General features: G+C 44.8%; 1 protein-coding gene across 10 annotated transcripts in view; it reads right to left on the bottom strand.

Annotated features, from left to right (window-relative positions):
* The window catches only part of rims1b (regulating synaptic membrane exocytosis 1b), a 56,403-nt gene that overhangs the window by 40,833 nt on the left and 1,965 nt on the right, over positions 1-13,605 (bottom strand). For 7 of the 10 annotated variants that reach the window (XM_035534764.1, XM_035534771.1, XM_035534765.1 and 4 more), the window contains exons 2-3: positions 4,004-4,217; positions 1,013-1,033 (exon numbers count right to left, since the gene is read on the bottom strand). In XM_035534764.1, coding sequence (XP_035390657.1) covers positions 1,013-1,033; positions 4,004-4,217 — 235 coding nt within the window. Of the gene's footprint in view, positions 1-1,012; positions 1,034-1,550; positions 1,563-4,003; positions 4,218-4,915; positions 5,085-13,605 lie in introns of those variants that run through there. The other 3 variants (XM_035534772.1, XM_035534766.1, XM_035534767.1) reach the window with 3 other exon arrangements.

Below are 13,605 nucleotides of genomic sequence, written 5' to 3'. Positions count from 1 at the left end.
ACTAATGAGCCCCCAGGGTGTTGGCCCTGATATCACCCGTGTTCTAACTCACACACACTACCTGCTAAAGCGAATGGATGTGACATATGTAGTTCAAGCACAGGATAAACGTTTGGGCATTAATGATTCGTATATGCTTGGCTTGCTGATGACGGGTACTAAATGGGCAGCTAGCCTGAGCTCAGGCATGGAAGCTGAAAGACCTAGCTGATGTTGGAGTGTATCTACTGGATGATTCATTACCCTTGAAGTTAGCATGTGAGTTTTGACACTGGGCAATCCTAGCACACTAACCATCAGTACTTCAAAGGACATCGCTGAACATACAGCACATAGAGATATCTAACAAAAAACACAGATGCTTCATGTACACACCCACACGCATCCACCCACACACGCACACATTTAGGAAAGGCACATTCAGAGCAAAAACGCACACAGAGTCGCAAGTGCCCATCGGAGTGCAGGGTAAGTTCTTATATGCGATTGTTTGCACTGATACTAAGAGGGTTAATAGAGAAACTCTCTAGACCATATGTCATAACCACTGACCACGGACCCTTGACCCCTGTGACATGCCCATTGCAGTCCCAGGGCACAGGCAAGTGCAGCGAACATGCACATTCTCATCTTTTGTTAGTGGCACTTTATTTGAAAGGGACTTTATAATCCAGTGATATGTTTACTACCATGATATTAGTGCATATAGCAAATTTTACATGCTTCTCATTTATCCATTTAGCTTCAGAGCCCATCCAACTAAAGTGCAACCAACTATTTATGACAACATTGATATTTAGACCAATCAGAATGCTACCCCTTGCCCATCAACCACTCCCTGGGTGGCAGTCCCCATAGCAATGCTGCCACATCTCCATGGCAACCCTTGAACAAATGCACAACCACAAGGAGGGGGAGGGGCACTGACACATGCTAACTGTCTGTGAGCCTGATTGTAGTGAGCAAGGGCTCTGTGCCCCATGCAGAAACTGCAATACCCAGAATTCCTTACCCTGTCCTTCCCTATGAGACACTTTGCAGGAGCAAGAGACAAACAACAGGATCAAAATTAGTTATAACACGCAAGGAATTTTGGATTATTCTTATATTAATACCTGATTAGTATATTTGCTATACACTGCCCATGGGTGGTTGGGTAGATATTGAGCTTGTGATCTCTCTCTCTCTCTCTCTCTCTCTCTCTCTCTCTCTCTCTCTCACACACACACACACACACACACACACACACACACACACCAAGAGCAAGCACTCTCTCTCTCTCTCTCTCTCACACACACACACACACACACACACACACACACACGCACGCACGCACACACCAAGAGCAAGCACTCTCTCTCTCTCTCTCTCTCTCTCTGTCTTTCTCTCTCTCTCTCTCTCTCTCTCTCTCACACACACACACACACACACACACACACACACACACACACACACACACTCCAAGAGCAAGCACAGATACAACACACTCATATCTTTACAATAACCACATTATCACACAGAGGTAGAAAATCCAGGGGGAAAATGCTAACCACTTTATCCTCCTTGAGCCATGCAGTCCAGGAAGCAGAGGAGTGAGAGACAAGCAAACAGGAGAGGCGAGGAAAAAGGGGATAGAGGGAGGGAGGGATAGAGGGAGGTGTGAAATTGGAAATCGAAAATAAACGGTGAGAAATGGAGACATTGCATGTGAGAGAGAGGAAGAGAAAGAGAGAGGAGAGGGAAAGTTATGGAGGAGAGGGGAGGGAGAGAAGGAGGGGAGTGTTAGTACAGAAAAAGTGTCTTCCTCTGTGTTAAAACAGACAAATTCAGTCAGACCCTCAGCTTGTCAAATAACATAAACAAGAAGGGAGTTATTTCATACATAAACAATGTCCAACGAGGAACATGTATAACATGGTCATGAAGAGAGCAGCAGCACACATGTATGCATTATACATGTCAAAAATGGTATCAAGACAAAACAACAACAGTGCAGCCTGACAGGATGGTAGTTTGAGTTGCTACCACTCAGTGTGAGTCTGGTAAGGTGTGCTGGGTGATGCGAGGGCAGCGGTAGCTCAGTGGTTAAGGTACTTGACTTGTAATTGGATGGTTGCTGGTTCAAGCCGCACCACTAGCAAGTTGCTGCTGTTGGGCCCCTGAGCAAGGCCCTCAAGCCTCAGTTACTCAAGTTGTGCTTAGTCATAATTGTAAGTTGCTTTGGATAAAAGTGTCAGCTAAATGCAGTAAGTGTGTTCGGTAATGTCTGTTTGTTAATACGTTCTGGCAATGTGCATTTGGTAATGTCTCATTGTAATGTCTGCAGGAAATTAAAGGTCAGCAGGAAACCTGAAGGTTGCTGATGCATCTCTGTATCCTGTATCGCATGTTGGAAACACTACACATTCATAAACTCATTAAAATTGCACTCGGGTGTCAGATTTCATCTATAAATTGTAATGACCTCCAGGTAGATTAAAAAAATCTTCGCTGAGTCCTTCTAAGCTTCATTTCCAAACGAATAATACAGAGTTTGTAGATGTAATTGAGTCTACCTTATTTCGCTATATACCAAAAGAGTGAATAAACAAGCCACTTTCCATAGTTGGTGGGTACTGCAGCTGCCAATACCAGAGGATCCTGCTGGAGTGATGAATGTCGATGGGAGAGAAAGTGCATTTATGGACTAAAAAGAAAAATCCATCCTCTAATCCAGTTATTCCACTCCACTAGCACTTCGAGATGCTTAAATGCTGATCCATAGTCAGATTTGTTTAAGGAGGAAAGTGGTGAGAGACCATGCGAACAGATCTCAGATCAGTAAGAAAGGACAGTATAGAGTCAGGTGTGGCTAAAATTGAAAAATATACTAGTTTACAAAGTACTGCTTTCTAGAGGTATGATCTGTGACTACATGGACATGAACATACAGGTGCGCACACACAGTTCTTTTACACATGCACACATACCCACACATGATCTTTCCCTTGCAGGAGAGAAACTATGGGACTATACTCAGATATCTCCTCAAAAAAATAAAAGCTGTAGTCATTTAAACTCAAGCTAAAAACTTCACTATAAAAAAGCACCTATCTCCATACAACAAAACGAACAGGTCTAAGAGAACTTATAGTCACGGCTGATTGGCCATACTCTTGTCATTGAACACTGGATGTCATAAAGCGTGTGACCACGGGGAGCAATGCCAGATGGGCAGGACGGAACCGGGGCAGATTGGCGCTCAGCATGTCCAGAGAGAGGACTCCATTCTCAGGCAGGTCTAAGTAACGAGGGGCGGAGTAAGAGAGGGGGAAGGCGGCTCCTCTTTAGAAATAGCAGGGTGAGGCAGGAGCCGAAAATAGGCCACCCCCATGCCGCGATCCTGGAAGCTACGCCAGCTGACGCTCTGCTGATGTAAAAGCACAGGCAACGTTGAAGAACCTCTGACGAGGAAGCCCTAGAGAGCATCTGCTTGTGGGCTCTTCTGGGACCGGCTGAGTCATTGTATTGTATGACCCTGCTTCTAATTGTTCTCAAAAGCAACACTGAATGACATAACATGAATTTATTTGACATGACATCTCCAGATAGATGGAACTCCCTTCGGTCTCCACTTTGTCACATAAAATATAACTGGTGCACCAGTGTCATCTTCCATTTCTGGTTCTGGTTGATTAATCTGACTTATTTATCATTTTAGCCATAAATGATCAGGATACACAGCTATCTACTTTAGTGCTTCCCCTGAAAACGGTCCTCAACAGATAGCAAAATGCGTAAATATGTGGCCATTAATGTGTAAAGACAAGGCTCAAGCCAGAGACTGAGATGAGCATGTGTGAGCGCGACTGCACAGGTGAAGGACAGACTGAAAGCATGAAAGTACAGATGAAAGCATGGATGGATGAATAGGTGAACGGATGGGTGGTTGGCTGGCATTGGCACCAGAGAACAGGCTCAGAAGGACGAATCTAAGAAAGGAGCTGCAGCAGCTGTTGCTCACGTTGTTGGAGCGCAGCGCCACCCGTCCTCCACAGCGGGCACAGAACTTGGTCTGGCAGTAGGAGCAGAGGTGTCCACAGCCATCGGCGAACTTGGTCTTGCGACAGATCCCGCAGGTCGGGGCATCGTCCTTGTGGGTGGTCTGTTGCTGTTTGGTCTCTGCCCCTATCCTCTTTACCTGTTCCTTATAGCTCTCAAACTGCTGATGGAGCGTCCTGAAAAAGACAGACAGAGAGAGTGAGAGAGACAGAAAGAGAGAGGGACATTTTACCACTAAAAGGGACATTTTGCCCTAAACAGTCCAGCCAGTAACTATCAGTGTAGCACCAGTTGAAAGTAGTGTGTGTGTCTCTGTGTATGTACACCTCCAAACAACCCCTAGTTGTGAATGTAAGAGAAGTGATTTGAGTTCAGTTAACAGCTATGCAGCAAATCCCAAAATAATCAGATATACTCCAAACAAACTAAGCCTGAACCAAAAGCCCCAAGTCACTGGAGCTTAAAATTTACTCTCCTTTTGCTGAGAAAGAAATAAACAGTTAATGAATCTCCAAAGAAGGCTAATGTCAGGTATAAAGAAATACCATGTTATAGAAACCATTTCCCAGAGAAATAGCCTGTTACCACAGAGGTTATTGACAACCTAGAAGCCACTACTGCATCTAATGACCACAATAACAAGCAAACATTATTGAAATATTTTCCCACAGATAAACTTTGGACTGGCATCATAAAAATGTATACGATGTCTGTGGACCTTCTATGGATCTTCTACATGCTACAGAAGTACCGTATTAGCAGTTTAACCCATGTCTGATGAGCAAAAATGTAATGTAATCGTTCGCCAGCACTTCATATCCGTGACACACAAGACCTGGGTGCCTGTGGCCATGAAGGCGAGTTTAAACGTCACCTCTTTTTGTAGCGCACTGCCATGTTGTCGCATTAGAGTTCCCAAAAGGCCAAATTGAACGAACTCAACCCCGAATTCCGTGGAGGTGTAGCAGCAGTGCGGGTCGTGCGCTCGACCATCGCCCCGGCTGGTGTGTGGAGCACACTTTCTCTCTCCCCCGCACACGAAGCTTCTCCTCCGAGAGGACGCAGCAGACTGCGGCCGCAGGTAGCTGGAGCGCGGAACTGGCTTTGCTGCTTTTGGCCCGGGAGACTGTTATGTTGGGCGGATTAAACCATGACGTGGAGCCTCCGGGGTGAGGTGTGCTGGTGCCAGTCATCTTCGCGACCGTGTCCTTCCTGAAGAGAACTTCTGTGTTTTGTTTTGTTTTTTTGCAGTTTGAAAATGAGTAGATCAAGTGCAGGTCAGAAAAGAATACAGGCGTATCTAAAATGTGAAGACTTAACACTGAGGCATTTTCAATGAATCAAAAGCATCAGTGAGACCATAAGCTGCAAATGTGTGAAATCGCTCCAAATGCTGACTGGATTCAGCACACACTTCACTGTATTAGCATTCTCTAGGTGGTGAGTTCTCTCAAGACATGCCATGCTAATCTACATATTAATTCAAGCCATAACCACAGAGCTGGCTCTACACCACTGAGTGGCATCCATGCAGCCACCTTTGACCTCTGTAAGTTAAGTGGAAGGGGAGAGGATAAGGAGCACTAAGGCTCTAAGGTCAGTACTCTTTCCATGGGAACAGCTGTCATGGTAGCAAGAGACCTGGGCAACAGTCGTCATGGAAACACCAGTATGGCAGCTCTCTTCCTCCTCTAAAACGAAGTTGTGCTCTGTTTTGGCAGTTGAGAGTACCGGACATGCAGGCATGGAGAGACAGAGAGTGAGACAGAGAAAGAGAGCTGGTCTGTTGGTGCAGTCACACACACAGGGGAGGGGGATTTTATCAGACATCCATCTGCTACAAAAATACTAAGACTGTCAAATTTCTTTCAAACGTATTTGAATGTTAATTACTTAAAAGATGATTTAGCTTACAATTACTCTTTCATTTTCCAGTGATTTTGTAGCAGCCACGCTAGCAAGCTAGAAAGGTCGAGTTAATAAGCGCTGTGGCCATAGTCTAGTGACAACCCTCTACTGACCTCTAATGACAGGTATAGAACATGTTTTCTTGTGTGTTGTGTATGTAAATATTATGAACATTTGAATAGTTTTGAACTGTGTGATCAGTTATGACAGGACTACTAAATATACTATAATTTCAAGCAGACCCAAAGGAAGGAGAATCTTGTCTCATGATTCAAGTGACCATAAATTCTGGAGGAAAGGTCAGTCCAAATGATGTGTTGTTTGAGAGCAGATGGTTGAGATTGAGAACAAGTGTATGTTATGTCTTTTGTGATTACGTCAAGAAAACAATACAGAAGTTAAATCTAAACAACATCCATCAAGCTGGCATCCCTCAAACTTCCGCCAGCTTCCCTGACATAGTGCAATGCTTTGCAGGAATGCGAGCGGCCGGAAAGCTCCACGGCTCCTGCTCCAAGCCTCTGAATACATGGAAAAGCAGAGGAGTGGAGCCACATGGGAGTGCCAGGGAAGACCCACACTCTCTCTCCCTACTTTATTGCGGAGCACTATGGTATGACTGGGAAGACCCATGCTCTTTCTCCTTCCTTCACTGTGGAGTGCTAGGGAACACTTCGGAAACTCATGCTCTCTCTCCCTCCTTTACTGCGGGGAGCTAGGGAGCGCTTGGGAAAACTCAGGATCTCATGCCCTCCTTTACTGTGGGAACCTCTGATAGCTTTGGGAGTGCTCTCCTCCTTCGTCTGACTCAGGGTCATGTGACATAGATGGTCTCACGGGACTGGAGAGGAATGCAGGGATGTCCTCATTCTGCCAGGCAGAGAGGCGGCACCGCGTCGGGACGCCCAAAGGCAGACAACAAATATGGCAACAAAAAGTGAACCTGTGTGTGCTTCTGTGTCTGTAGGCCATGGGGGGTAAGGGGGCTTATATTTGGGTAGCTTATTTGGTCATTATGAGTCACTACAAAACATGATTCCACCAAATGATCACAGTTCACTTTTATTACCTCGGGTTAAATTTGGATCATTACAAGATGCACACAACCAAGTTTTTTACAGGTCTGTCTCTTGGGAGTGGGATTAGAAAACATTTTGATCTTTTGGAGCCAGATCCGTTTATTATTCCATGGTGACGTGGCTCTGTCACGTGAAAAGGCTGAATCGGAATCAGCATTCCCTTCTGAAGATGATTTTTGGAAAAAAGAAAAAGCCCAAGAGGAGGGAAACCCCATTCTTTCTCCTCTTTTTTGGTACATGGCTCTCTTCCTTTCTTTCAGTCTTTTTGTGTGTGACAGGGTTTGCTCCCTTCTTTCCTCTCTCTCTCTCTCTCTCTCTCTCTCACCCCCTCACACTCACTCTCTCTCTCTCTCTCTCTCTCTCTCTCTCTCTCTCTCTCTCTCCCTCACACTCACTCTCTCTCTCTCTCTCTCTCTCAGTCTGGCTGGTAATTATCACCCTATGAATACACCGGCAGAGAAGGCGCAGTGCAAGATCGATGGGGAGATGGGGAGATGGGGAGATGGATGGATGGGGAGATGGATGGATGGATGGATGCTTGGTGAAAAGGAGGAAGGGGGGAGTGTGGAGCGTGTGAGGGAGAGGAGGAACTATTTCTGTCCTTTCGGCTGGTTCTTGGCTAACGCCTTAGAAGGGTGTTTCTCTCTCTCTCACACTTTTGTTTTTAGAAAGCTTTAGTTTCACAGAGCGATGGTGAGAAATACAAACACATACGCATTTCTAAAAGGGCATAGTGTATGGCAGAATTTTTTTACTTGGCTCAGTCTCATGAGGCTCCACCTGTTCTGACTGATGAATCCAGTCTGGCATTACACCAGTGGTGAATTATTTGAGCATGTGGGTGTAGCATGTAGTTACTACCATCAGCTAATCAGAACTGCATCAGAAATTCGCCAGAATTCCCTACATGACCTGCCTCACAAATTTCCAAGGAAACACTCTCCTAGCAGGTTCCAACTGCCAGACTCAATGTACAGAGAATATTGGCCACGTTGATCCGAATAGTTCTTATTTTAACTGTCTGCACAAAATTGGTGGTTTGAGAACCCTGATCGCTTGGCCTGATATTTTGCTTCTTGCAAATTATTATTTTGATTTTCTGTTGATTTAACAGTGTTGGTATTACCAAGTCAGCGAAGCGGATAGACCTACACATACACAACGTTTCTTTGACTTCCGACGTGCGAAAACCTTGCATAGTATGACAAAAGGTGTCCTTTGAAAGAAACATTTGGCGGTTCCTACTTCAGAAGTGAACTAGAAAGAAGAGGTGCTGGAAGAAAACCAGAGAAGGATCGATCAGCATGTGGAGCTTCATATCTATTCTTAACCTAGTGAGAGGAGTGTGTATGAACAGGCAGGGAACGACAGGAAGGCTGCACGGAAGAATCAGGAAGTAGTAGAGAGACAGAGGGACAAACAGAGTGGAGAGATGAAGGGATAGAGTGGAGATGAAGGGATAGACTGGAGATGAAGGGATAAAGTGGAGAGATGAAAGGATAGAGTGGAGAGATGAAGGGATGGGGCAGAGTAGGGAAGCCACCATAAAGATAAATGACCTCCTGTGAAGATGAGTGGATGCAGGAGTCCCTAGACTCAGTCTCACACTCACACATATACCTCTTGTGTAATTTGATCAGTAATATTAGACCTTCAAAGCAAAGTGAGACTTTCTTTCAGTGAAAGGCCATTTTAAAATGGAGCTACTTAGAGAATATGAACCTAACAAATCTAGCAGGGACAAGTAACGTATAAAACCTGTGGAATGTATCCACACCACCGTTCAGCCAAAATGCTGAGTGAAGGGACTGAATGGAAAGACAATATGAACATAAGTATACAACTGAAAGAGCTGTTTAAAAATCAAATAAAAATGTAAATAAAATCTTGTGTTCTTTTCACCTGAGAGAGAAAAAGAGTCTTATAGGAGGATGTGAGACAGGGGGAGACTAAGGGAGTGGGAGTGAGAAAGATGAGAAGAGGAAGAATAGCTTTTTGGATTCACTTCATAGCTAAATGCTAAAGCCACATATATGCAAGAGAGAGAACTGCATGCCCCACCCCCACACACAGCCACACCCACTATGACAATCTGAAGGGTGAAAAAGCTACAGCCTTGTAAACTTGGGCTAATGCTCACATAGTGATGGTGTTTGCGTTTTGGTTTATGTTGTGATTGCTTGCTGTTGTTGTTGGAGAAATTTATGTTTTTATAGAGTAAAGTGCCTTTTGTAATGGACCTACCCACTCACTCTTCTTGCTCATACTCTCTCTCTGTTTCTCTGTCCCTCTGTTTCTCTCTCTCTCTCTGTTTCACTCTCTCTTTCTGTTTCACTCTGTCTTTCTGGTTCTCTCTCTCTCTCTCTCTCTCTCTCTCTCTCTCTCTCTCTCTCTCTCTCTCTCTCTCTCTCTCTCTCTCTCTCTCTCTCTCATCTTTTGTAGCTAGTTGTCTGTTAGCAGCTGTTCAGTCCAATGGAAGCAATGGTAAAGATGCTGAAGTGCTTCAGTAAAGATGGTGAAGTGCACACACACACACACACACACACACACACACACACACCACAAACACACTGGCCAGGGTTTCTCCCTCTCACACACCCACTCATAGAGAAATCCTGAGTGGTCAGGACAGAATGCCTGTTCATTAAACTTTCATGCGGTGAAGTACACAACAGGACTCTAACCGCCACTAACCAGATTGTAATCAGATTCACTACAAAATTGTAGTGGATGTTTGTTGCTCAATCAGATTGGGATCTCGGGAATTTGGAGGCCAAGTGAACAGTTTTAAATCATTATCATATTCCTCAAACCATTCCTGAACAGTTTTAAATCATTATCATATTCCTCAAACCATTTCTGAACAGTTTTAAATCATTATCATATTCCACAAACCATTCCTGAACAGTTTTAAATCATTATCATATTCCTCGAACCATTCCTGAACAGTTTTAAATCATTATCATATTCCTCAAACCATTCCTGAACAGTTTTAAATCATTATCATACTCCTCAAACCATTCCTGAACAGTTTTTGCGGTGTATTATCTTGTTGAAAGAGGCCACTCCCATTAGGGAACACTGTTACCATAAAGGGGTTTACTTGGGCTGCAAGAATGTTTAGGTATGCGGTACATGTCAATGTAACATCCACTGGTATGCCAGAACTCATGGCTTCCCAGGCGAACATTGCCCAGAGCATCACATGGCCTCTGCCAGCTTGCCTTCTTCCCATAGTGCAACCTGGTGTCTCTTCGGGTAAGACACACACACACACACACACACACTTGACTGTCCACATGATGAAAAAGGAAAACAGGATTCATCAGATCAGGTAAGTTTATTCTATCGGTCCAGGGTCCAATTCTGTGCTACAATGTTCCTGAGTACTCAGTAATTCCTCCAATACTAATTTTCCTATTTTATGGCATTTAGCTGATGGTTTTATCCAAAAGTACTTGCAATTGCATCTGAGTACAACATGAGCAATTGCTGGTTAAGGGGCCCAACAGAGGTAACTCCACAGTGATGGGACTTGAACTGTTAACCATCTGATTACAAGTCAAGTGTGTTAACCCCTGAGCTCCACTAGCCCACTGCTGCTAACCTTTTGCATTGAGGTAAATCTGAATTGGTAAACCTGTACTACTGATATCCATCTGTACCCCAGAGGGATGTAGGACCAGGTGCAATCATTAACCAGTGAATTTGGAGCCAGGTTACAGAACTAGTGTCAACACACTACAGATGGTTGTGTTCCCATCATTTGAGAAAGATATCTCACATAGCCTCACCTAGAGCTTCAGGTGTGCGCACACACACACACACACACACACACACACACACACACACACAGGAATGAGACAGGAATTATGTACCAAGAAATAAAAAATAAACAGGTTGAAAATAGATTTACAGCACCAGCAGAAGGTGGTGCAGGAGCGGAATCTTTAAATATTTAAATATTTTCCAGTGTGAGCTATTTCCAGTAACGATGTATAATTTAACACCACCTTTTCCCCCAGAGCTGACCCATAATTTGATGGTTTTCCTTCTGCCCAGTCTAGTCTGGTAAGATATTTCTTCCACTGAAAAGGATTTATCCTGCAGTTAGCAGGATTTTTCTTGGCTCTTCCTTCCACAGTCAGGTTTGGATTTGGTGCTGACTGTTGGGAAGAGCTGGGATTACTGGCTTCCGTTGGTGTAGCACTAATGGGTAAAACTGAGAGGAAGAGATAGCTGCAAAGAGAGACGGCTAGACAGGACAAATCATTTCTTAAAATGACAAGGATTACTATTAGCAATCTGCAAGCACACGCGCGCACACATACCCGGCCCTGCTGTAATAACTGGCTCTGATGAACAGGGCCTCCCGCCTAAAAGATCTACCCTTATCCTGTGTTTCCACTGCCCCTGGCAACAAGTAATATGTCAACACTGCAAACGTCCTCTGTTGGTCATGCGGAGCGTGCGGCTAACGGCCTTTGTCAGCAGGTGCTGTGCATGTGTGCATTCATGTCCCCTCTTCTCCCTCTGGGTGTGTATTTATGTGCCCTGGCCAATTTGTGTACCCACGGTATGTGCACACGTGTATGTGGCTTTGCCGGCGCGCTTCTGTTCTGCACAGCCAGACATTCGCTGCCGTCACCTTCCAGTGCCGCTGCAAAGAGGAGTTTGGCCCGTGTGCAGGCCCCGTGCCGTAGGACCCCGCTGCACCCTGAATGACTCCTGTTACTGTCCAGCGGCGTTTCCTGTCGCGGCTCTGTCTGATCCTCTCACCTCAGTCAATCCTCAGGCCTTCCTCCAGCTTCTCCGAGGAAGACTCCAGAGCACAGGAAACGCCTCTCTCTCTTTCTCCCCTCTCTCTCTCTCTCTTTCTCCCCTCTCTCTCCCTCCCTCTGTCTCTCTCCACCTGCTCTCTCCCTCATTCACCCCTCACCAGCAACTGAACCATTCTCACCTAGGCAGCCCGTTAAAGGGCCAGCCGAGGCGGTATTGATCCAGCTAACAAAGAATGAAAATAAGCATCGTTAGTTAGCATGACATCATCCCAACCTACACTGTCATTGTTGATTCACTGCCTCCAGCATAAGCGTGGCACATCTTGCAGTGTGACCATATCCGTTTCAAAGCTATGTAAATAGTTCTAGTCCTGCCACTGCCTTGAGCTCGGTTCTGTCAGTACCTTGTCAGAATATGTGGCCATACTTGGCTGGGGTATCAGCGGCCTTATCAAGAAAATGTTATTGATGCCTTGCATTTACAAATAAGTTCATCCCCAGAAATATCAGAGGTATGGAAGCTTAAGTGCTGTACCTGACAAAAAACATTTTTACTTGACATTTTGACTGGAATTTTTTTTTGACTGGAATATTCCAGTCAGAAATTGTTTTTCTAACAGGCTGTAGTCATGAATTCTTTTTAAAGTCTTTTTTTAAATGATTTTTTTTTTTTTTTTTTTTTTTTACTATGTGTCTAGTCCAAAGAGAGAAAATAAAGAGAGAAGGAGAGAGAGAGAGAAAGAGAGAGTCTAATCTAGGCTCCCCGGGGTGACTGTCTGGGGTGTTAAGCCAGTCTGTGTCATTCAACAGCGCAGGGACACGTCAGACCTGCAGCCCTTAAAAGACAGTCTAGGTGACACCACGCACTGCACATTTGGGGCTTTTAAGTTTCCATTCTAATGTAACCCTTTCATAAGACAAGTGTGTTGGACAAAAATATTGTGCAGTCCATTTGAACAAAAGGAATGCATCTGCAAGTGTGTGCTAGGCAAAAAATCATTGAGGATAAAGTGAGTTCAGCTCCCAGAGCTGTGAGGGACTTCTGCTTCTGTTTGCTGTGAGAGTGTGTTGGTGTGTGTGTGTCTTTGTGCACATTACTTGACCAGGTGCTGCTTTCCCACACACACTTTCTATAGTTCCCCTCCCTTCAGAGAAGTTCTTAAACCGTACTCATAATACGAGAACGGGAGAAGAAAGGGCTAAGAGAGATGGAGAGAGAAACAGAGAGCGAGAGAGTGAGGAAAAGATAGAGAGAGATACCACAGAGACCTTACTGTGCATTACCACCTCATCTCTCCCAGCTGGTCCGCTCTCAGTAACAAACCCATACTTTCCTCATCTATTTGACTTCTCTTTACCCCAGAGAGGGAAGGATAAACTGATAATCACCATGCCTTTTTAAACCACAGGCAACTGAACAAATCCACCAGGGCATGTATGCGCCAAACCTCAAAGGGGGTTGGAAGTGCTGGTCCAGAATCAGTTTTAACTGTGTAAATTGCATTAAATAAAATGACTTGGGGAATGTGCTTCTAGATCAGGTAGCTGTATTACTTTTAAAGGCTTGATGTCTAATGAATTACATGCATTCAGGGGAAATAAAACTGTACAGTGCTGACCTGGGACTGTTAACCGCTGAAGTGACCATAGATTTTCAAATGACGCTGGCCGCCAATTGGTGCATTCATACACGTCTGCTAATGAAATGTCTGATGAAGATTGGCAGTCTGGCACACCGGGCATGAAAGCCTCGGTTACTGTGTCATCGCTTTTCAAGCATTAAGGCAGTGCGCACT

This window comes from Electrophorus electricus, chromosome 16, assembly GCF_013358815.1.
Source record: "Electrophorus electricus isolate fEleEle1 chromosome 16, fEleEle1.pri, whole genome shotgun sequence".
NCBI lineage: Eukaryota > Metazoa > Chordata > Actinopteri > Gymnotiformes > Gymnotidae > Electrophorus > Electrophorus electricus.
The sequence above is the reverse complement of the archived record's forward strand: the minus strand, read 5'-3'. Positions and strand labels throughout refer to the sequence as shown.